Below are 26,076 nucleotides of genomic sequence, written 5' to 3'. Positions count from 1 at the left end.
AACACAAAACAAAAACAAAACAAAAAAACCCCACAAAAGCAAAAAAACCCTAAAAAATGTTAAATACATGGGTTTTTTGTTTTACTGCTGCGCTTGATATACGTGAAGTAATGAATATCACGCAATTCATTTTTACTGCATCTTTACTTGTACATTTGTTCTTAGGTTGCCTAAAACATTTAAATACAAATAAAATGAGTGTAGCAAAAATAATGAAAGCAAACAGCAGGTAACTTTACAAATAATGGAATGTGAACCGTTTCTGCCCTTATCCAGAGTAAATTGGGTCACAAGTAAAGGAGCACTTCTGTAGCTGTAGTCAATGGTGTGCACATTGAGACTGAGTATTCCACAGATAACACATGGTTTAACATGTAATATCCATGGGATATCTATTTCTACTATATCTATTTCTACTGTAGCCTTGTAAGTACCTAAAAGTACCCACAGCTACACCTGTGACTGGAACCAATCATCCCTTTTATTCCCCACCAGGACAAAGCAATACGAGGTAGTTTTCTTTGCTTAGACATGGAAGCAGTTTTAACACTGGCCCTTGTGAAGCCACAATGTACCAAAAGTACTATGCCAAACATTTATAACTTGTATAAAAATTCCACATCCCCATATTGGCCGCCTCAAGATGAAAACAGCTAACTCCCTAAATGTTAACTGGCTCTACTCCCCTAATATTAAACATAAAAACCACATGGGAAATAGAGAAATTCAAATAGAAGTAACATAAACCTGTCATAAATCATAAACAAAAAACTATTTGTGGGACAGCATGGGTGACAAATGGTCTACTGTGTAAATTTTAGAATGAGGCAGACAAAAGTTGGAAGGCCTTTTAATTTTCCCCTCCTTCTCCTTCTTCAGCTTCGTCTCCTTGGGTATCCGATGTCCACAATATCAAGTTGTGTCTCGGTAACTGCATTATTATTAGTGTGCTGTCTTTGTATGACTCTTCACTTAATGTATCAAGTTCAGCAATGGCTTCATCAAATGCTGCTTGTGCAAGAGAGCAGGCTTTCTCAGGGGAGTTCAGAATCTCATAATAGAACACAGAGAAGTTAAGGGCCAGACCCAATCTGATAGGATGTGTTGGCTGCATTTCCTTTTTGCTGATTTCAAAAGCTTCTTGGTATGCTTGCCGTGATTGATCCACAATCCCTTTCTTGTCATCAGCAGCAACCTCAGCCAAATAGCGGTAGTAGCCTCCTTTCGTTTTCAAATAGAAGACTTTGCTCTCTGCTTGGGAAGCATCGGGGATCAAGAACTTTTCCAAAAGAGACAGCACATCATTGCAGATATCTCTTAGCTCAGTCTCAATTTTCTCTCTGTATTCTCGAGCCATCTGCTGTTTTTTCTCAGCACCTTCTGTCTTTTGCTCAATACTTGAGACGACCCTCCAAGATGACCTACGGGCTCCTACAACATTTTTATAAGCAACTGAGAGAAGATTCCTCTCCTCATTGGATAATTCAGCTCCTTGCTCAGTTACAGACTTCATGCAGGCTGCCATGTCGTCATATCGCTCAGCCTGCTCGGCCAGTTTGGCCTTCTACACCGGCTCATTTTTTATCCATGACTGGATGTTCTGTGTCCGGAGTGGGTGACGAAGGACGGATGGGGCTCAGCAGTCTCCTATTAATATGTTTCTTGCATGATTTTTCTGAGTAATAAAGAATAAAGCCACAGGGGTGTTCAAAATGTGTTGAAAAACTTTGTTCCATCAGCCACTGACAAGACAAGAAGCTTAGGGTTACACTTTCTGAAATTGGTGAAGAGGAATGGGCAGTGGGACAGTCCCTGAAGCACCTGTGATCCCTACTAGTGAGTCCCATGACATTAGTTTCCTCGAGGGGGTGTGGGTTTTGGATCTGGTGTCTCTTATTGCTCATGGTGATGTGTTCACTTCCATTTACAAACATTGTCAGTGGTCAGACCCACCAACTTGTCCACAGTCTTGTGGTAACAAGTTGAGAATGTCAGGTCAGCTGTGAAGCACTGCTTCCTGGTTCCCACTGTCCTTGTCTCTGAGGGTGGAGGGAGGTGCTAGATTTCAGTGCTTTGTGACCCTTCTTCCAACTCTTCAAACTCTTCGATGGCATGACACTTTTCAGTCCTTCAGTACAACTTAAGATTTTACTAAATGGCAAGTTTAGCTTTATGTTGGTAAATATGTAAAGCAACCCTTATTTAGAGTTATTTCTTATAAAAGTATTATATAGATGACAAATTGGAAACTCTGAATAAAGTGCCTGGAATGATTCAAATCCATAACAGTCTGAGTAGACAGCGTGTCAACCCACCACTAGTTCGGGACAAACAGTCAAGTCTTTCTGCTTCTTTGACACATTATGCTGGAATGCTGCCTGACTTAACTATTTGAATAAGTAGACCAAAGAGCTCATAAACAGCAGTTAAATTATTACATTTTTCTTCCTGTTATTGCTACATTCTGTCTAACTTCTAAATTGAGTCTTTTTTGCTTTTGGGATACAGATTTATAATCCATTTTTGCCGTTCATTATTTTTGGCCATGGTGGTCCATTTGGCCCTTGCGCTGAGACAATGGAACACTAGGGATTTGAAGGAAAGGAGTGCCTGTTGATGCTGTCATTGCTGATGCTGCTTTGTTCACATGTCCCTGGTATTGAAGCTGTTTGCATAAAAATGTGACTTTTTAAAATAGATGTAGTAAAAATTGCCTTCTTTTGCCCTCTCCTACAGTTCCATATTGCCATGGTTTCAAGAAATGCTTAGAATGAGTTAATTTTGTGCATCGGTAAAAATTTTGCATTGCTGTGTTAGTTATAGAGCTACAGGGTGTGACACCTGTATACAATGTGCACATGAATGTTGTAAACTCACCCAAAAGCTATGGCTCAAAGGTGGTTGCATTTGGCAGGATTTTTCTTTCTGTGAGTGTGCCATATATTTGATTATCATCAGTTTCTTCTGAGATATTTCTTCTTCTGTTTTTATACCTGCTCCTATGCTTCTGTAAAATAAAAAGGCAAACTTTCTATAAATTGGCAATGGGTCTATGTAGGCAGCAGCAGATCCTTGGAACAGTTTTGTGTAACACACTTATACCTTTCTCATTCAGTTGTCGCCACTTTAAGCCCAGTGATGGCTTGATAGAGTTGTATGAGGGTATCTAGCAATACCTTATCCTTAGAAAAATTCCATATTTTTACAAATAACCCCTACTCTGTGGGGGCTGTAATTGTTCTATTGTAATAAAGGTGTTGAGTTACTGACTTCCCCTGTAAGCAGTTGTTTCCTTCCTCCCTGTCTGCTTAAACCCTGTGCTCTTTTAAAATTTTTGCCAGTTTCCTGATCCTGAACCCAGATTTATTTCCATAAAGATGTATTTCCATAAGGCAAACAGATGGAATCTATTAGAGATTTTTTAGATCCCTATTATACATCGCTAGATGTTTATTTTCACATAATTTAGAGATTGGGAGGATCTGTCAGAGAAGAATCTGAGGTCCATAAAGATTAAGCAGCTTGTCCAGGGTCACAGAACTTGAGTTGCAGAAACAGCTAATGTTCAGTATTGCATGAGGAATACAAAGATATGGGTAAAGCCAACTGACTTCCTACATTGTTACCTTGATGAGGCACAGAACATTGGGGGTATCACCCTAAAGCCTCACAGATGCAATTTTCAATGTGCCCAGGGGGAGGGCAACTTTGAAAGATGATTCCCTCAGTAACCAAGGCCATAAGAAACATATTTTTCATAACTGCCTAAACTTTTTTTAAAAATGTAACTGCCAAGCCAGCTAGATGTTTGTGTTTTTTAGTTTGCAGGGTCTCGCCCTTGTATCTGTATCTATAGAAGTAAAATCATGGTCAGGACGTTGCTTGGTGATTATGGAGCCCACAGCAGGTAGCGGTGGAGCACTGAGGAAGGACAGCCTGAAGGACAAATACAGTTCCATTCTAGGGCACACTTGTCACCTGGTTAGTATATTTCTGTTGTGAGTTAATGCACTTTCTTCTGTGGACATTGCTGGAGACATACAACTTGTGTTTGCTTATCCAGCCTCCCTTCCCTCTGCTCTGCTCACCCCACCCATCTGCTTCACCTTGCTCAGGACCACCCTACTGCCTGTTGAGACATTGCTTCTTCGGCTGTGTTACTATTATCAGTGTTAACCTTGCATTCACTTATCAAATATTTATTGAACCTGTACTCTATGCTGGGCAGTGTTGCAGGTGTGGAGGACAGGGCATGGAACACAATGGGTGCAGGGTCTTTAGTGAACTTACATAACAGAGGGGGAGACAGATAATACACAATTAAACAAATAAATGAACAGTGTAATTTCTACGGTTGGCAGTGAAAACCTGGGAGTACTACTTGCCTTCTCTCTATAGGATAAATTTTTCTTTGATCTCTTCCATTCACTCTCTCACTCCTCACATTCATTTATTCAACAAGTGATTAAAAGAAAACAACACTTTATTGAGGCATGATTGACATACAAAAGGCTGAACATATTTAATGTATATAACTTGACGAGCTTTGGAGATAAGTATACACTTGTAAAGCCATCACCCTAATCTATGCCATAAACATATTCATCAACTCCAAAAGAAGACTTTTTGCATGTCCATCTGCCTTTGCTAGGTTCTGGATAAAGAACATGATTAGAATGGTCTGTACTCACATGGTGCTCAACTAACAATCTGTTAACCATTCAGTTGCATTCAGTATGATTGGTGACACAGTGGAGGGGTGTAGGAGACAGGAACAGGTGATTGACTACAGATGAAGTGGGCTGGGAATTATAGTCTGAGGCAGCAAAAGCAAGGAGGCATGATGGGCCTGGGAACTGCTGGTAGCTGAGTAGAATTTGAGCTAAGGTAGGGCAGGATTTGAGAATGGAGACCTTGGTTTGCATAGAAATTTTTACTATAAAGAATGAGGAACCTTTGAATAGTTTTAAACATTCAAGGAATAGATCTTCAGTTTTGTCATCTAAAAAGATAACTGGCAGTTAAAATGATGGAAACATTGGAGAGAACAACACCCAAGGCAGCGTGAGTTGTTCTTTTTCTCCTCTTCATCTTCATCCATAGCAGGCCAGAATTTTTCTTCTTCTATCATTACCACCACAATATAATTAAGTCATATCTTATTCTTATATTTAGATTCTAAAGTCAGCACATTAAGTAAAACTTGTATAGAGTTCAAAAAGTCCTTGAGAATTCCCTTAGGAAGGCATAGCTTTGGAGATCAACTCTCTCGTTAAGACCAATCCAGTATGTGTGTTTTTTTCAGGATTGGAATAGATTGCTGCTTCTTTGCTTTGGCACCAGAAGAAGTAATTTCTTTTGTATTTCGGGGTCATGCTGTATGCAGTATGAGGGAGCAGCAAGTTCATGATCTCTGGGTCTCACTCCTACAACAGAGCACATGAACACTGTTGCCTGAACGACTTAAACTATTGCAACTGTGTTTGTGCGCTCTCTTGTGCAGCTGTTTTATATTTGCAAAGCATATGTAGTTCAATTCGAGCCAGTTTAAATACACTTATAACACAACTGCTGTAATTGCGATACCAACTTTCAGTGTTTTCTGTATGTCAGACAATGCAAAGTACATTTATCATCTCATTTAATCTTTAACAAGCATTTGAGATAATTGGAATTTATCCTCATTGAACAAATAAAACTTGCTATTAGATACATACTATTTTCAAGTTCACTAGTAATTAAATGATTAAAACCCTGATCTATTCTGCTTCAACCTCATATTCTTAAAAGCTCAGTTTCAATTAGAAAGCCATTGCATTAACCTAGTCAAAAAAATATAAGAAACTTAAACATCATAGTAGCAGAGTTGTATAGAAACAAGATTCCAAAGAGATGAAGGAAGAGAATTAATAACTACTGTCTTTAAGAAGCCTTTAGGTAGTTAGTAGTTGTCCAGGAACATGAACAAATATTTCAAAAAGGAAGAAACACAAATGCCTAATAAATGAGAAAAAAGTTTTATATAACTGGCAGTCAAAGAAATATATAAAATATTCTTTTATTACATTGGGAAAAATTTCCTGAATGGTTATATTTTGGATTGGCGCCCTTATATACGTCAGATAACAATGTAACTTCAGATGACAGTGTAAATTGATATAACTTTTTGGGAAACAATGTAGTAATATGTATTATTTGAATTAGAGAACATTTTGTTGCAAGGAATAAAAGAATCCCACTATAACTCAAGAGAAAAGGGGGATATATAGAAACAATAAAAAAAAGTGTCTCTAGGAGCCAAGGGACAGTAAGTTCATCCAGGCCTCACAGGAGCCTGGAACCAGGACAGTTACAACTCCATGTCCTTCAGACCGGCCTCTTCTGCATCCCTGTGTGGATGGCAAAAAACACATGGCTACCACAAATCTCAGTTATACCAGTTCTTAGTACCAGTGCCTAGCAGAAACAGAAGTTCCAATTACTGATTCCTTGGAGCTAGACTCTGATGGGCTAAGCTTTGGTCAGCACTTACTCTTGGTCCCATCAGATGTGACCATGGAACACAAGGTCACTTGACTTAACTACCTGCTCAGAATGTCCTGTGAAACAGGAACTCTTTGAAAGGGGAATAATTAAAACAAGGAAATAGAAGAACACACTTACTCCATGTGTCAGTAGAGCTAAAGATGTTTATGTCCTTTGATCTCACAGTTCCAGTTTTAGAAATCTACCAGTAGTAAGTTATTAAGTGATCTAGTGAATGATTTATCACATCACATCAGGTGCTCCAGTGGGAATGGGAAGAAATGGGAAAACACTGACATGTTCAACAACAGGAAAATGGCTAAATGAATTATGATCTGTTCATGAGATTGTAAATTATGCAAATATTAAAAACACGTTCTCAAAATATATAGGAAGATGCTTACAATGAAATGTAAATGTATATACATGTTGTATGTATGCTGTACTAGGTTACATTTTATATAATACATAGAAAAATACTAGAGGTAATTACATCAAACATTATTACTAGATTTTAGAATCACTTTTTTTTTTTTTTTTTTTTTTTTTTTTGCGGTACGCGGGCCTCTCACTGCTGTGGCCTCTCCCATTGCGGAGCACAGGCTCTGGACGCGCAGGCTCAGCGGCCATGGCTCACGGGCCCAGCCGCTCCGCGGCATGTGGGATCTTCCCGGACCGGGGCACGAACCCGTGTCCCCTGCATCGACAGGCGGACTCTCAACCACTGCGCCACCAGGGAAGCCCCTAGAATCACTTTTTTTGTCTTTATAATTTTTCTATAAATTTTAAATGATTAACAAAAGCCACGTAGTAATTTTATTTATTTACTTATTTATCAAAATTTATATATTTATTTTTGGCTGTGTTGGGTCTTAGTTGCTGTACGTTTGCTTTCTCTAGTTGCAGAGAGCGGGGGCTACTCTTCATTGTGGTGCGTGGGCTTCTCATTGCAGTGGCTTCTCTTGTTGTGGGGCACGGGCTCTAGGCGTGCTGGCTTCAGTAGTTGTGGCTTGCGGGCTCTAGAGCACAGGCTCAGTAGTTGTGGTTTGTGGGCTCTAGAGCGCAGGCTCGGTAGTTGTGGTGCATGGACTTAGTTGCTCCGCGGCATGTGGGATCTTCCCGGACCAGGGCTCGAACCTGTGTCCCCTGCATTGGCAGGCGGATTCTTAACCACTGTGCCACCAGGGAAGCCCATATAGTAATTTTATACTTATAAAAAATACTCAAAAAAGCAAATTACAATTTGGTAGGAAGGATAAACTTGTTCTAGGTAAAGTAATAGTAATAGTAACCAATACCAATAGTAACCAATAACTAGTATGTATTAGTGTTATAGATAGTGTAATAAAAAGTTAAGGATGGATTTCCTAATAGACTTTTTAAAAGTAGAATGGTCTATTCAAGAGCTATTTTCCTATCACTGGTGTTGTTCAAATAGAAATTAGACAAGCATTTATAAGAGGTACTGTAGAAAAGCTTCATCTATCAGGTATGAAGAATTAGATGACTTCTAAAGTCCTTTTCAACCCCCATGTTCTGTTAGGAAAACATTTACTTTGGAGTGCTTGTTTTAAAAAATTCAATTAGATGTTAGGGGAAGGTATACAAAGCAAGTAGCTTTTGTGAAAGAGATATGAAATTCTCATAGGAGATGCCAGAGTCTGTGGGATTAAGCAGGAGGAAATGAATTTCACTCACATCTTGAAAAAGGTGATATGCAGGGATTGGATTATGTGATGGAAGTTCTTTTAAGGTCTACAGTGATTGACACTAAGGCAGAATTACGATTCCACTGGCCATTTATGGATAAGGGAGAGTACCCAAGCTGACTTGACAAATGGGAGAACATTTTCCTTGTTCATCCTCTAGTGATTGAAGTGGTATAAAACTTACACTTTAGAAAAAGAGAGCAAAGTCAAGCCAGTCTGCTTGTTTGTGGGCCTAACTGCATTCTAGAAAAGAAACTTTAGGATTAGCCGCCATGATTTTTATCTTTTGGTGGTTATGTTAAATTATGGCAGTAATACATTAACAGCTGTTCCATAAATTGAACCTGCTTGTTTAACTCTCAGACATTAAAAATCTTTGAAATTACAAAGAACTGCACAGGAGTCAGACTTTTAATTTTACTGAGGTGTGTGTTTATGTGTTGTTGTTGTCATCTTTTTGCCAAAGTAAAGTAATACTAAAGGTATATTCTTTCTGTTTATTACAAAAAGGCATAGCTCCTTAAAGAGTAAATTGATCTCAGGGTTGAAACTTAGTTTAGCATTTTCTGTAAAGCTGATTTTCCCTCTCTAAAAAATTGGAATAGACATAAAATTATTGCTGTAAAATGATCACTAATATAGCTCTTCCTTGATTTATTTTTCTGCTTTCTGATCATTGTATACATTAAGTCTCTTCTGTGATGATTAACAGCTTCTAGACTAATACTGATGAGTACATCCTAAACTCAAGGTCATGGCCACGTTGAGGGCTCAAGGAGTGGCATACTTATGTTTAAGCTCACTTAGCTTCAACCTTCAAGTATCTATTGGTGCTACAATATTTGGGACTCCTCTTTTCACATTAGCACTCCCATTCTGTATTAGAGTTTGTTACTGCTTTCTTGTCACAGAAAATTACCAGAATAGTTGTTTCTTCTTTCAGAAGAACCAGTTCTGTATCATGTAAAACAGCCACTAGCTAATTCAGTAGTTTGACTTCGTGAAAGACTGAGCTCTTTGCCTCCCAGGGAGCATATACATTTTAACATCAGTAAAAATTGAGTTATTTTGACCAGGTGGAAATGACAAGAGGACAGAGTAAAGGAGGATGATTTGAAGTGTATGCAATGGCTCCCTACTTTTCCTGCATTTTTTCAGCCATCCAGAACTATCCCTTTTGATTGCCCATAGGTATAATACATTTTCACAAAAGTTATTCTGTTGTTTGTGAACACTGGCAGAAAGGGGGAAGGGCATGATATTTGCATAAAATTTCTAGTGGAGAACAGATCAAATGGAATCTCCTTTTGATAAAGTTAGATAGGTTTATCTCCTGGTCCAGGCTTCCCAGGCATTCATTTCATAAACATTTAAGTGTTTTTCTTTGTGTCTAGCAATGGTCTTGCTCTCAGTAACCTCACTTGAGTAACTAAGTATAATGCAAGGTCCTAAGACTATATACAAGGGTGTGTGCAAAGTGCTGTGATTTCACAGAGAGGAGGGACTCATGCCCAGGCCAGAGAATCTGAAAGATGTCACTCTGGAGCCAGCTCTGCGCTGCATCTTAAGGGTGAAGGGCGGGATTTGCCAGGTGGAGAAGGAAGGGCATTTCCTATCAAGGGAACAACGACGACTTTAACAACTGTTTAAAAAAAAAAAAACAACCCACCAAAAGGACAATACACATTTGGAATACAAGAAAGTTGATGTAACTAGAGTATTGGGAATTGGGATTGGGTACAGGAGTGGAGTGGTTAGGATTTGTAAGATAAATGGCATTAGATTGTGTTAGTGTAAACCATGTCTTGGTGGGACTTTATCCTGTTGGCAGTGGAGAAAGCTCTTCAGGATTTTTAAACTGGCAAGCAGGAGGTCCTTTATACATCTTGGAAAAATGACCTTAATAGCACTATAGAGGAAGGGCTAGTGTAGCAAGGTGCAGGAGCTGTGGCATTTTGACAGGCAACAGATGGTCCAGGACAGAGATGATGAGCTTCTTTTTTTTTTTTTTGTCAGATTTTATTTTATTTTATTTTATTTTTTGATTACCAAAGCAAAGACATTGATAAAGCAAATACAATCTGCAATAATAAATACATCTGCAATAGATGCTAAATAGATGATGAGCTTCTTGAATTAAGACAGTGGCACAAAGATATAGAAGAGATAAGGAACTGAAAAGTATATAGGAGTAGAATTGTTAGGACTTGGTGATTAACTGGATGTGTGGATGGGATGAAGGAGTGCGAAGTGTCAGGGACAGCTCTGAAGTGTCCAACTTGGATAGCTGCCTAGATGTTACATCGTTAGCCACGGGGGAAGCAGGCTTGAATCCTATTTTTGATTCAGGAACTATATTAGATATCTTCATTACATGTCTAGCTGATTTAAATCTATGGGTGAACTTTATATTTTTTACAATTTTAAAAACATGCCACAAATTCTTAGTATGATAAAATGTATGTTTCCATCTTTTAAAAAAGGGAACTATGACAGCAAAAGGAAAATAATCAGATGTTTTAAAATGGCTCCTAATTTTTCTTCGTGTATCATACATCAAATTCTAGCACTTTCTACCATTTAAAATTAATTTTTGCCTATCAACAGGTGGTTAAACACATGCTGTGAAGTGAAAGCCAAAACTAACACAGGATTCTTCTGAGTTCACAGTGTAACTTCGAAAAACCAATGTTTATGCAAAATTTCTAAAATATATTCAAGCAGGAAATTAGTTATGTATATTTCAGTAATAAACTACTAAAGCAATGTGAATGTTGAGGCAAGAAATGTGTCTACAACCAGCAACTTGATTTTAATAAATAATGTGCTGTTAATCCCAAATTAGTATATGATGTAATAATTAAAAGTGTCAAAATCAAAACCTAAACTCTTCTCAGAAACCAGAAGAAAAATAACAATGGTAATCAGGAAAAAAAGCCCTTTGAAAAGTTATAGGGTGTGGAACTAATTTCCCTATCTACAGCTGGGGTTAATATAGTTAGCATTTTCTATTTGCACTTCATTTGCAAGATCTTTTAGACACCATCCTGGTTAATAGTGATTATGGTGAAACTGACAAAGGTTATCTGTTCTAAACATGAATGCTTGCTTACATTGATGCATACCATAAACTGCGAAATGTGTAAATTATAAAGTGATCTTTTAACATGAACTCTTACATTTAAAATATAATAAAGTTTATATTAATAGAATAAAATCTCTCATTTCAAACTCCAGGGTAGTTATTAAATAATTTATATATAAATGATAAGAGTAAAAATTCTTTTCTAATAGACTGTTTTGGGCATACCAAAACTTTAATTCATTATTTAAATGAAGAAAAGAATGGGAAACTTAGCACTTTGGTTTGAGATGGTAATTTATCTAATGAATACGTATCTATGACACAATATTGGGAATATTACTACATAATACTGTAGTAGGCCTGGAAATTACCATAATTTCAGGTCTAGTATGTTTTTAGTGAGTACCCCAAAAAGTGCTTAAGTGCATAGTAAAGCTTCTTTATTAACTCATTCAGATTAGCAAATAAGCAAATATTATGTGGCCTCTTTCTACTTTGAACTGACCTTGTCTTGGGGGAAGGACTAAAGTTATAACGTTAATTTATTAAACTATTAGATTGCTTCTAATTTTCTCCTTTTCTAAATGGTGTTATACATTCATCTTTTTCTTTTTATATATATAGTTTGTTTCTTATTTTTTTAAATAGTCTTTATTGGAGTATAATTGCTTCACAGTACTGTGTTAGGTTCTGTTGTACAACAAAGTGAATCAGCCATATGCATACATATACCCCCATATCCCCTCCCTCTTGAGCCTCCCTCCCACCCTCCCTATCCCACCTCTCTAGGTTATCGCAAAGCATATGCATTCATCTTTATGTGTATACATTGTTTAGGATAGCTTGCCCAAAGTGGCAGAGCTAGGTGATGTGCAGTTTTCTAGCATTTGATATGCATTACTATTTTGCCTCCTTAATGGCTATTTCATTTTACCTGCCACTGGGTGTGCTTGAGATGACGGTTTCTTTAGGATTGGATCTTATAATTCAATTGCAGTTATTCTAATCCAGGGCTAAAAAATTGTATTATTTGAATTTTTTTTTTTTTTTTTTTTGCGGCACGCGGGCCTCTCACTGCCGCGGCCCCTCCCGCCGCAGAGCAGAGGCTCCGGACGCGCAGGCCCAGCGGCCACGGCTCACGGGCCCAGCCGCTCCGCGGCACGCGGTATCCTCCCAGACCGGGGCACGAACCCGTGTCCCCTGCACCGGCAGGCGGACTCCCAACCACTGCACCACCAGGAAAGCCCTATTTGAATTTTTTTCTTTTTATTATGGTGATGACATTCTTTTTGAAATATTTCTTTACCATTATTATTCACAGTTACTTTTAGATGAAAATATAATCATGGAATTTTCATTATCATAATATCCTTAGAATCAAACCATAGGGTTAGGTAGTCTTCATATTACCTAGACTGATCTAGAGAATATGATTAAAATTTTGGAAGAATTCAACTTAAAATTGTTCTGGAGATTTTTTTCAAATTACTTTCATGTATTTACTTTTAAATTTACTGTAATGCATTTACTGTTTGTGCTGCCTACTTTCTAAAGTCATAATTTTAACATTGGTACAGTACACTTATGCCAATGTTATGACTTATCTTAATTTCAGGAATAACCTGAAGATTGAAGGGTTATTAGATGAAAGATCCTGTGAAAAACTACCTAGGAATATAAATATTACTTGTCTTCCAGAAGTTTCCTTCTCCAGAGCAATTGTCTATAAAGGGTTATGTGCCCCCATGGTACAAAAAAATTAACCATTGCAGTGTGGGAAGCAGATCCTAGAACTTAGAACATTTTGCCTAAGGAGTTTAAAAAAAACACTTTAACATTCCAAATATATATAGACTTACTCTTGCACTTTCATTCAGTCCATGTGTCAAATACACCTAGTGTTTCAGGTACAAGTGAGGAATTCTGAGGGAAAACTGAGGGGTGAGCAGTGACAGGTTCATCTGTCTCCTTTCTGCCGGTGACATTTTAGGCATTGCTGGTTAAATAGACTGAGATTACATTATCTTAGATGGTGGAATTCTGGCAATACTTAGTAATAAGTGACCATAAACATCTTTTGTACCACCTAGAGATTTGCGAGTTATAGATGACATAGTACTTAAATGAGTTGTCAGACATTGTATCTTTTTCTTTTAACAAAAACCACAAATGATCCCCATTTACTAGCCTTTCATGTGAAGAGAAGTAGGCACAGTACATAATTAGCAGGTTCTTAACCAACAGATATATTTGACAAAAATAAACACAACCTATCTTTTTCAGGTAAAGGTGACATTTGAATCAGTGAGAAAGTAACTGCATTCAGCAGAGGGAAAGTGCTCTATGGACAGAGCATTTTTTAAATGATTGTTTGGAAATGTTTCCATTACTGTGTCATTTTACCACCAAAATTGATATGTGTATCTTTTCCTTTTTAAAGTTGAAAAAACAGGAACAAAAAAACAAACTCATTTCTGTGCACACATAAAAACTTAAATACAGATTTTTTTGTTTTAATTTTTATTGGCGTATATTTGATTTACAATGTTGTGTTAGTTTCAGGTGTACAGCAAAGTGAATCAGTTATACATATACATATATCCACTCTTTTTTTTTTTTAAGATTCTTTTCCAATATAGGCCGTTACAGAGTACTGAGTAGAGTTCCCTGTGCTATTCAGCAGGTTCTTACTAGTTATTTATTTTATATATAGTAGTATATATTAAATATAGATCTTTTATACCTTGTTTAAAAATTTTGGAAATAGTTTTAGTAGACTTTAGACCATATTTTCAAAATTAAGAAATGTAACACCTTTCAAGACATCTGGGAAGGTGGAAGTTTACTAGAAGAATTTCAAGGAAAACCTTTGCATAGTTGGTAGATAGGATTGAAAAATGTATAACATGATTTAGTAAGTGCAGTTGATGATGTACTTCTTCCCTTTAGAACAGTGAATCTTTCTCAGCTGGGGCAATCATTAAAACGATGTATGGAAGTAAATTGACTTAGATCCACTCTTTCAAATGTCTGTATCATGAAATATTTAACCAAGACATTTTTAAAAAGCAAAGCAGATTGAATCATACTGTTTTCTCAAAAACAGTATATTATCTTTACCACATCCTATTTTAGTTTCTATTTTTGTGTTTTACAGTATGCATTTTAGTGCCGTCATACTTGTATTTAACGTATATACATTCACGCGTGTGTGTATGCATACATACATATTTGGGAGTGCAGTGCCCAGATTCCATACTGAGAGGATGTGCCATCAAAAAGTTTGGAGAGGGGCTTTCCTGGTGGCGCAGTGGTTGAGAGTACGCCTGCCAATGCAGGGGACATGGTTCGTGCCCTGGTCCGGGAAGATCCCACATGCCGCGGAGCGGCTAAGCCTGTGAGCCATGGCCACTGAGCCTGCGTGTCTGGAGCCTGTGCTCCGCAACGGGAGAGGCCACAACAGTGAGAGGCCCGCGTACTGCAAAAAAAAAAAAGATCATAATTAAAGAAGAAACACCGTATTTATCAATTAACTTTGTTCCTGCTTTGAATTTAGGTAATATCAATGACCTAGGATTAGTACAAAAGCAAAATTAGATAAAAAGTATGCCTTTATTTTAAAGAGTGGACCACAATGGGGGGAAATGCTGAAATATCACCAACCTAAAAGTGTGTTTACTGCTAAGCTATTTATGTAAACAGATGAAATGAGTGGTGTGATGCAGGAAATCCGTACAGATAAGGTCAGACAAACTATAAGTTGGGGTGAGGATCAATTCCATAATTTAGGTTAAGAAGGAGTGGTTTTATTATCTAGGATTAAATATTTTTAACTAGAAGAGAATTATTAAGGTGAGATGACACGTCAGATACAAAGTTTCTTCTCCTAAACTGCATACCTAAAATATACAAACTATCCTGATCCACATGTCATTAAAAACATGTATAGCTTCTCATCATGGGCTTCCAAAGTAGAAGAGTAATAGAATTGAGTTAAAACCCAGAATGGGCAACAGTTTAATCTAGGATTGTGTTGTCATCCATCCAGAAACCCTGGTTTGGGGTCACTGTCTGCTTTAACGGTACTGTGTGGTTGGGACTTTAACTGAACATTTAACCAAAGAATTAATATAAAACATTAACATATGTTAAACTTTAACATATGTTAAATTAAAAAAAATTTTTTTGAAAGAATAGAGATTCAGGGATAATAAGCTTGCTTTGAAGATCTGTATAAAACTAGTTTGGAACGAAGTATTCAAGAAACAGGATTTAGTGACTTCCCTGCTGGTCCAGTGGTTAAGATTCCGTGCTTCCAATGCAGGGGGCACAGGTTCGATTCCTGGTTGGGGAAATAAGATCCCACATGCTGCATGGTGTGGCCAAAAATTAAAAAAAAAAAGAAACAAGACTTACCTGGCATGTATTCAAGAACTTACAGGCCTTACTTCATTAAGACTCACAGACATACAAAATGGAAATTAAACATCATTTGATTGGATTTTTAAATTAAAATGTGGCTTTTTAAAGCCACTGAGGAAATCAGTTTAATACCAAATTGTTTGATTTTATTAGAATACTAAAGTGTGCAAAATGGGTTAAGATTCAGATTTCATTCTATGAAAATGGAGATTGCCCCCCAGTTAAATATCATTGGAGAATCAGTCTGAGGATTTTACTCCTTAGGTGTGATAACTGAAAGTCAGAAGTACTTCAATTATTTTTTCCTACTCCTCGTTCTGTTTGAATATTCACTTGGTATAATTGTCCTGTTATTATACTGCCAAAATATATTTATTAGTAAATAATTATTTAAGCCAACTTTGCCATTAGTATGGATACATGGAAGTTTTCAATTATATGATAGATGATGTGCTAGGTACCTTTAAATAAAAATGCTGGGGGGCTTCCCTGGTGGCATAGTGGTTGAGAGTCCACCTGCCTATGCAGGGGACACGGGTTTGTGCCCCGGTCCGGGAAGATCCCGCATGCCGCGGAACGGCTGGGCCGGTGAGCCATGGCCGCTGAGCCTGCGCGTCCGGAGCCTGGGCTCTTCAATGGGAGAAGCCACAACAGTGAGAGGCCCGCGTACCGCAAAAAAAAAAAAAAAATGCTGGGGCAGGGACTTCCCTGGTGGTCCAGTGGTTAAGACTCCATACTTCCACTGCAGGGGGCATGGGTTTGACCCCTGGTCAGGGAACTAAGATCCCACATGCCACGTGGCTTGGCCAAAAAAAAAAAAAAGCTGGAGCAGACGAACTCAGTCTCTCCCCCACCCCTTAGCATTACAAATTAATAAATTTTAATTCAGGAAGCACAGGTTACATGGTGAAATTTTTGTTTTAGATAATTTCCATTAGAAATGGTAAGCTATTGAAAATAATACAGGTAGCCTTTAATAAAAAGTAAACTAAGTTTAATATAATGAAAAAGCAGGTGGTTATGAAATACCGTGTGAATGTTTGGCAGAACTTTCTATGTTCCTTACTCACTCAACACAATTTGTAAAGAAATAATCTCTCTCCAAGGAGGAGAAGCCTAACAGCAGGGAAAGAGCCCATTAAGTCTTCAGTGCACAGGGAATTTTGTGAATAACTGAGTTGGTTAGCATGGATTTCAGGTATTTTTCAGGACTGATGTCTATGACAAATGATCTAATTAACTAAATTATCTAAACATTAATTTGAAAGATGCTTTTAAATACACTATCATAAACTTCATTGTTCACAAATGGACTTTGTGTGGGGAGCTAATTAAGTCACTTTTCAATTTTTCAATATTTTTTAAAAATCACAGGAAACAGATACAATGAACCAGTGATTATCTCTACTGTTGATTACAAGAAAGGCAATAGTTGTACCAAAAATCATTATTTTTTTTAAATTAAGGGATATAGTAAAATTCACCCTCTTTAGGGTACAATTCTGAGTTTTGACAATGCATAGAGTTATATAACCACCACAACAATGCAAATAAGAAACAGTCCCATTACCTTTGAAAATTCTGTCATACCCTTTTGTAATCAGTCAGTTCTTCCAGCCCCCTGCAACCTGGGATCTATTTTCTGTCCCGGTGTGCTTGCTTTCTCCAGAATGTCATATGGAATCTTATATATGTAGCCTTTTACATTGGCTTCCTTCTAATGCCCATGCAAGTGTCCTTAGTTCATTTCTTGAGTGTTATGCCACTGTATGGAGTTACCACAGTTTGCTTATCCATTCACTGATTGAAAGTCATTTGGGTATTTTCTAGCTTTTGGTAACTATGAATAAAGCCTCTGTAAACATGCATGTACAGCTTTTTGTGTGAATGTAAGTATTCACTTCATTTGGGTAAGTACTTAGGAGTGTCATTGCTGGTTCATATGGAAATGCTTGTTTAACTTTATAAGAAAGTGCCGTGGTTCCTATTGGGTAGCTTAAATTTAGTCACAAGTTTGTGGTAGATTCCAAATATAATTTCAGATTATCCACAGTGAACAATGAGAGTCAATGATATTTTATTTCTCACTTTACTTATCACTTTCTAGTTGCAAATCATATTTTGGTTTTCACTATATAGATTCAAATGTGGATTCCATTATATCTTAATATACTGTGCAAGAGAGAATTGAATTTCTTAAAGGTTATCATTTTACTTGTGTTACTGGCCAAGATTTTTAACATCTTAAACCTAGTTTTCTCTTGTAGAAAATGGTAATTATTATTCCTTATCTTACCTGTATTATTTATTCCTTTTGTAGGAAAGTGTTCTCTTATGTAATATAGTGATAAATTATTACCTCACAGTGAGGATTTAAAGAAATACTGCATGGAAAGTGCTTACCAGAGCACCTGGCACAAAGTAAATGTTAGATATAAAAAAAAAGAGGGTGGGGGGGCGTCCCTTGGTGTGGGAGCTCTTCTTGCCCTGCCCTAGACGGTGCCCCTGGAGCATCCAGGTCATCCCTCAGGTGCCTGAGGCTGAGCAGTGGCGTCATTTCCTGTTCCCAGTGAGCCCCTCAGATCCCCACTGTGGTGGTATGTCCAGTGAGCAGCTTTCTTAGGGGTCAAGATGCCATGTGGCTGACATGGTCTTGGTGCTCCAGCTGAGTGTCAGGCCTGAGGCTCAGGTGGGAGAGCCAAGTTCAGGACACTGGACCACCAGAGACCTCCTGGCCCCACGTAATATCAATTGGTGAGAGCTCTCCCAGAGATCTCCATCTCAACGCTAAGACCCAGCGCCACTCAATGACCAGCAAGCTCCAGTCCTGGACACCCCATGCCAAACAACTAGCAAGACAGGAACACAGCCCCACCCATTAGCAGAGAGGCTGCCTAAAATCATACTAAGTTCCAGGTACCCCAAAACACACCACAGGACGCGATCCTGCCCACCAGAAAGACAAAATCCAACCTTATCCACCAGAACACAGGTACCAGTCGCCTTCCCCAGGAAGCCTACACAACCCAGTGAACCAACCTTATCCACTGGGGGCAGACACCAAAAGTAACGGGAAATACGAACCTGCAGCCTGTGAAAAGAAGACCCCAAACACAGTAAGTTAAGCAAAATGAGAAGACAGAGAAATACGCAGCAGATGAACAAGGTAAAAACTCACCAGACCAAACAAATGAAGAGGAAATAGTCTGCCTGAAAAAGAATTCAGAATGATGACAGTAAAGATGATCCAAAATCTTGGAAATAGAATGGAGGAAATACAAGAAACGTTTAACAAGGACCTAGGAGAACTAAAGAGCAAACAAACAATGATGAACAACACAACAAATGAAATTAAAAACTCTCTAGAAAGAATCAATAGCAGAATAACTGAGGCAGAAGAACAGATAAGTGACCTGGAAGATAAAGTAGTGCAAATAACTACTGCAGAGCAGAATAAAGAAAAAAGAATAAAAAGAATTGAGGACAGTCTCAGAGACCTCTGGGACAACATTAAATGCAGCAACGTTCGAATTATAGGGGTCCCAGAAGAAGAAGAGAAAAAGAAAGGGACTGAGAAAATATTTGAAGACATTATAGTTGAAAACTTTGGGAAAGGAAATAGTCAATCAAGTGCAGTAAGCACAGAGAGTCCTAACAGGATCAATCCAAGGAGAAACGCGCGAAGACACATATTAATCAAACTATCAAAAATTAAAAACAAAACATATTAAAAGCAGGAAGGGAAAAGCAACATATAACATACAAGGGAATCCCCATAAGGTTAACAGCTGATCTTTCAGCAGATACTCTGCAAGCCACATGGGAGTGGCAGGACATATTTAAAGTAATGAAAGGGAAAAACCTACAACCAAGATTACTCTACCCAGCAGGGATCTCATTCAGATTCCATGGAGAAATTAAAACGTTTACAGACAAGCAAAAGCTAAGAGAATTCAGCACCACCAAACCAGCTTTACAACAAATGCTAAAGGAACTTCTCTAGGCAGGAAACACAAGAGAAGGAAAAGACCTACAATCACAAACCCAAAACAATTAAGAAAATGGTAATAGGAACATACATATCGATAATTACCTTAAATGTAAATGGATTAAATGCTCCAACTGAAAGACATAGACTGGCTAAATGGATACGAAAACAAGACCTATATATATGCTTTCTACTAGAGACCCACTTCAGACCTAGGGACACATATAGACTGAAAGTGAGGGGATGGAAAAACATATTCCATGCAAATAGAAATCAAAAGAAAGCTGGAGTAGCAATTCTCATATCAGACAAAATAGACTTTAAAATAAAGACTATTACAAGAGCCAAAGAAGGACACTACATAATGATCAAGGGATCAATCCAAGAAGAAGATATGACAATTGTAAATATTTATGCATCCAACATGGGAGCACCTCAGTACATAAGGCAAAAGGCTAATAGCCATAAAAGAGGAAATCGACAGTAACAATAATAGTAGGGGATTTAACACCCCAATTTCACCAATGTACAGATCATCCAAAATGAAAATAATTAAGGAAACACAAGCTTTAAATGATACATTAAACAAGATGAACTTAATTGATGTTTATAGGACATTCCATCCAAAAGCAACAAAATACACTTTCCTCTCAAATGCTCATGAAACATTCTCCAGGATAGATCATATCTTGGGTCATAAATGAAGCCTTGGTAAAGTTAAGAAAATTGAAAATCGTATCAAGTATCTTTTCCGACCACAGTGCTATGAGACTAGATATCAATTACAGGAAGAAAACTGTAAAAAATTCAAACACATGGTGGCTAAATACTATGCTACTAAGTAACCAAGAGATCACTGAAGAAATAAAAGAGGAAATCAAAAAATACCTAGAGGGCTTCCCTGGTGGTGCTGTGGTTGAGGGTCCGCCTGCCGATGTAGGGGACACGGGTTCGTGCCCCGGTCCGGGAAGATCCCACATGCCACAGAGCGGCTGAGCCCATGACCCGTGGCTGCTGAGCTTGTGCGTCCGGAGCCTGTGCTCCGCGATGGGAGAGGCCACAACAGTGAGAGGCCCGCATACTGCAAAAAAAAAAAAAAATACAACCTGGAAACAAAAAGCAATGAAAACACGATGGCCATAAACCTATGGAATGCAGCAAAAGCAGTTCTAAGACGGAAGTTTATAGCAATACAAGTCTACCTCAAGAAACAAGAAGAATCTCAGATAACCTAAGTTCACACCTAAAGCAATTAGAGAAAGAAGAACGAAAAACTCCCAAAGTTAGCAGAAGGAATGAAATCATAAAGATCAGATCAGAAATAAATGAAGGAAATGATAGCAAAGATCAATAAAACTAAAAGCTGGTTCTTTGAGAAGATAAACAAAAATGATAAAACATTAGCCAGACTCAACAAAAAAAAAAAAGGGAGAAGACTCAAATCAACAGAATTAGAAATGAAAAAGGAGAAGTAACAACTGACACTGCAGAAATACAAAGGATCATGAGAGATTACTAAAAGCAACTATGTGACAATAAAATGGACAACCTGGAAGAAATGGACAAATTCTTAGAAAAGCACAACCTTCCAAGACTGAACCAGGAAGAAATAGAAAATATAAACAGACCAATCACAAGCACTGAAATTGAAACTGTGATTAAAAATCTTCCAACAAACAAAAGCCCAGGACCAGATGGCTTCACAGGCTAATTCTATCAAACTTTTAGAGAAGAGCTAACACGTAGCCTTCTCAAACTCTTCCAAAATATACCAGAGGGAGGAACACTCCCAAACTCATTCTACGAGGCCACCATCCCCCGATATCAAAATCAGACAAAGATGTTACAAAAAAAGAAAACTACAGGCCCATATCACTGATGAACATAGATGCAAAAATCCTCAACAAAATACTAGCAAACAGAATCCAACAGCACATTAAAAGGATCATGTGGGGTTTATCCCAGGAATGCAAGGATTCTTCAATATACACAGACCAATTGATGTGATACACTACATTAACAAATTGAAGGATCAAAATCATATAATCTCATAGATGCAGAAAAAGCTTTTTACACTCATTTATGATAAAAACCCTCTAGAAAGTAGGCATAGTGGGAACTTACCTCAACATAATAAAGGCCATGTATGACAAACCCACAGCCAACATCATTCTCAATGGTGAAAAAATGAAACCATTTCCACTAAGATCAGGAACAAGACAAAGTTGCCCACTGTCACCACTGTTATGTAACATAGTTTTGGAAGTTTTAGCCACAGCAGTCAGAGAAGAAAAAGAAATAAAAGGAATCCAAATCAGAAAAGAAGAAAAACTGTCACTGTTTGCAGATGACGTGATACACTATATAGAGAGAGAATCCTAAAGATGCTACCAGAAAACTACTGGAACTAATTAATGAATTTGGTAAAGTAGCAGGATACAAAATTAATGCACAGAAATCTCTTGCATTCCTATACACTAATGATGAAAATCTGAAAGAGAAATTAAGGAAACACTCCCATTTACCATTGCAACAAAAAGAATAAAATGCCTAGGAATAAATCTACCTAAGGAGCCAAAAGACCTGTATGCAGAAAACTATAAGACATTGATGAAAGAAATTAAAGATGATACAAACAGATGGAGAGATATACCATGATCTTCGATTGGAATAATAAACATTGTGAAAATGACTATAATACCCAAAGCAATCTACAGATTCAATGCAATCCCTGTCAAACTGCCAATGTCATTTTTCACAGAACCAGAACAAAAAATTTCACAAAAAATCTTGTATGGAAACATAAAAGACCCCAAATAGCCAAAGCAAACTTGAGAAAGAAAAACAGAGCTGGAGGAATCAGGCTCCCTGACTTCAGACTATACTACAAAGCTACAGTAATCAAGACAGTTTGGTACTGGCATCAAAACAGAAATATGGATCAGTGGAACAGGGTAGAAACCCGAGAGTTAAACCCACACTCATATGGTCACCTTATCTTTGATAAAGAAGGCAAGAATATACAGTGGAGAAGACACAGCCTCTTCAATAAGTGGTGCTGGGAAGACTGGACAGCTACATGTAAAAGCATGAAATTAGAACACTCCCTAACACTGTATACAAAAGTAAACTCAAAATGGATTAAAGACCTAAATGTAAGGCCAGACACTATAAAACTCTGAGAGGAAAACATAGGCAAAACACTCTACGACATGAATCACAGCAGGATCCTTTTTGACCCACCTCCTAGAGAAATGGAAATAAAAACAAAAATAAACAAATGGCTCCTAATGAAACTTCAAAGCTTTTGCACAGCAAAGGCAACCATAAACAAGGTGAAAAGACAACCCTCAGAATGGCTGAAAATATTTGCAAACGAAGCAACTGACAAAGGATTAATCTCCAAAATATATAAGTAGCTCATGCAGCTCAATATCAAAAGAATGAAAAACCCAATCCAAAAATGGGCAGAAGACCTAAATAGACATTTCTCCAAAGAAGACCAAAGAAGATTGCCAACAAACACATGAAAGGATGTTCAACATCACTAATCGTTAAAGAAATGCAAATCAAAACTACAATGAGTTATGACATCACACCGGTCAGAATGGCTGTCATCAAAAAATCTACAAACAATAAATGCTGGAGAGGGTGTGGAGAAAAGGGAACCCTCTTGGACTGTTGGTGGGAATGTAAATTGATACAGTCACTATGGAGAACAGTATGAAGGTTCCTTAAAATACTAAAAATAGAACTACCATATGACACAGTAATCCCACTACTGGGCATATACCCTGAGAAAAGCATCATTCAAAAAGAGACATGTACCACAGTGTTCATTGCAGCACTATTTACAATAGCCAGGACATGGAAGCCACCTAAGTATCCATTGACAGATGAATGGATAAAGAAGATGTGGCACGTATATACAATGGAATATTACTCAGCCATAAAAAGAAACAAAATTGAGTTATTTGTAGTGAGGTGGATGGACCTAGAGTCTGTCATACAGAGTGAAGTAAGTCAGAAAGAGAGAAACAAATACTGTATGCTAATCCATATATGTGGAATCTTAAAAAAAAATGGTTCTGAAAAACCTAGGGGCAGGACAGGAATAAAGACGCAGATGTAGGGAATGGACTTGAGGACACGGGGAGGGGGAAGGGTAAGCTGGGATGAAGTGAGAGAGTGGCATGGACATATATACACTACCAAATGTAAAATAGGTAGCTAGTGGGAAGCAGCCATATAGCACAGGGAGATCAGCTGAGTTCTTTGTGACCACCTAGAGGGGTGGGATAGGGAGGGTGGGAGGGAGATGCTAGAGAGGGGGGATATGGGGATATATGTTTTCGTATAGCTGATTCACTTTGTTATACAGCAGCAACTAAGACAACAATATTAAGCAATTATACTCTAATAAAGATGTTAAAAAAAAAAGAAAAGGTATTTCTTTGGAAACCTAACCTGAGATTATAATTTAAACATTGCTATCAAAATTCAGGAAGCAGAGAATTGGTGCATTTTTATGACAGGGAAACATTCTACTTTTTATGGTAGTGAAACTTGCCCAGGCTAAGTGGTCTTTGGAATCAAATTTTAATAGTTTTCCTGTCACAGTGAATTTTAAACACTGGTGGAGTTCCTGACAGACATAAATGACAATTCAGGTTTCTTCTCTTTCTTTGACTCCTTTTCTACATTTTCTAATTGTCTATACTTTTTAGATTAAAACCTATTCATGCCTAGTATGCAAATTTATTTTATTAATAATTAAGTTGATAAGTCCATTTCCTGATATGCAGTTGGATGTTACTGTGTCTTATCTGAATGTATAATACATAGTCCCCAATACTGTATCTTGAGTGTTGCCCCCCTGCCCTGACATTAAGCAATTCCTAAGCAGGTGCAATTGAGCCAGAGCTTTAGGCCACCAATGAGTGTGAAGTCTCTGCCCCAGTGGTTCTCCTTGTCTGGTCCCTGAAGTGCAGTCCCAGACCAGCAGTGTCAGCGTCACCTGGGAGCTTGTTAGAAGTGCAGATTCTGGGGTTGTACCACAGATTGGTTGAATTCAACTCCTGGGATGGGACCAGGCAGTGTGTGTTTTAAAATGCCACCCTGATGATCTGGTATGTGAGAACCACTGCATCTGGACACACTAAGAGGGGTTTGGAGAGGCTACTTTCAACTGTGAGCGTGATGTCTATAGCCGATTACTTCATTGTGATTGTAAACAATGCTCTGAAATAACATAAGATTTGACTTCCTTAGGAAATTTATGAGTAGTAGTTATTCACTCTGCACTAAGATCAATGAACTATGGTAAAATGGAAAGTATTAAGTGGCACAAAAAGCATTTGAAATAATTTAAAGTGACGTTTTAACATCTTAAGCCTGTGAATCCTGAATCTGTAACCTCTTTGGTCTAGAGCATGGACCCAGTTCAAGTGGAAACAAACTGTTTTCATGTTGGCTTTTTTAGAGCATTACTAATCGTTAAGGAATTATTCAGTTTATAAACTGTCCTATTCCCAAATGTATTTCTAGTGCATTTGTTGCTTCCATGGGCCTCCGTTGTTGTTTATTTTCTCTCCATCCTCATAAAGTTGGTCTCATGAAAAGCACTGCAGCAGCCCTCCTCTGGGGAGGTGTGGCATATTATACATGAGGTTGTCTTTGAGCAGTGAAGGTCTAAGAAGGTCCTGAAGTAAGCAGTGCACCATCAGAGCTCCTGGCTAACCTGTGGGTCTGCAAGCTGTGAGAGGCTTTAGAGCCAGGAGTGAGATTTTATCACATGAACTAAAGAGTAAAGCCAAATATTTTCTTATCAAACCAAAGTAAACTAATTATCAGTATGTGTGAAATCATGTCCACTGATCAAGGTAAGTAGTTTCATTTTCTGGTGTATCTTTCTCGTTTTTGTTTTGTTTTTTTCACCCGGTTCCTGTGGGTCAATTTATAACAGCATGCTGAGGGACATGAAAGTTGCAGAGTTTGGTTTTAAGTTAAGAATAAGGTTCACATTATTTTTCAACTTTAATGTTAAAATATGTACTGTATTCATAGTTTCTGCTTCTTCCAGGAGGCTGTTTCTGGGTTTAGCGAAATACAAATTTAATAGTTCTGTTTCTCTGACTCATTCTTACTAACATTAGAAGTTTGAAAAGTTAGTCACTGACGGGAGAATACAGACAAAGAAAGCAAAAGTTTTTTCTTCCATTTCTGGTGTGAACAAAGCTAAGAAATGTTTACCACTAATCCTTTTCTAGTACTACTGCATGGAATACTGTTCTGTTCAAGCAAACACACACACACATCCCCACCATCCCAGTCTTCTCGTTTCAGCA

At 37.8% G+C, this 26,076-nt stretch overlaps 2 protein-coding genes across 2 annotated transcripts in view; one reads left to right on the top strand and one right to left on the bottom strand.

Moving 5' to 3' along the window:
• FGD4 (FYVE, RhoGEF and PH domain containing 4) overlaps positions 1-26,076 on the top strand; it is a 204,901-nt gene that overhangs the window by 85,737 nt on the left and 93,088 nt on the right. The window lies entirely within an intron of this gene.
• Positions 439-1,641, bottom strand: LOC132529725 (14-3-3 protein zeta/delta-like). Its single transcript, XM_060166601.1, has one exon. The coding sequence runs from the start codon at positions 1,523-1,525 to the stop codon at positions 851-853; it is 675 nt and encodes a 224-aa protein (XP_060022584.1). The 5' UTR covers positions 1,526-1,641; the 3' UTR covers positions 439-850.

Source organism: Lagenorhynchus albirostris, chromosome 11, assembly GCF_949774975.1.
Source record: "Lagenorhynchus albirostris chromosome 11, mLagAlb1.1, whole genome shotgun sequence".
NCBI lineage: Eukaryota > Metazoa > Chordata > Mammalia > Artiodactyla > Delphinidae > Lagenorhynchus > Lagenorhynchus albirostris.
The sequence above is the reverse complement of the archived record's forward strand: the minus strand, read 5'-3'. Positions and strand labels throughout refer to the sequence as shown.

Excerpts from the sequence above, each read along its gene's own strand:
- LOC132529725 (XM_060166601.1), bottom strand. The coding sequence starts at position 1,525 with ATGGCAGCCTGCATGAAGTCTGTAACTGAGCAAGGAGCTGAATTATCC.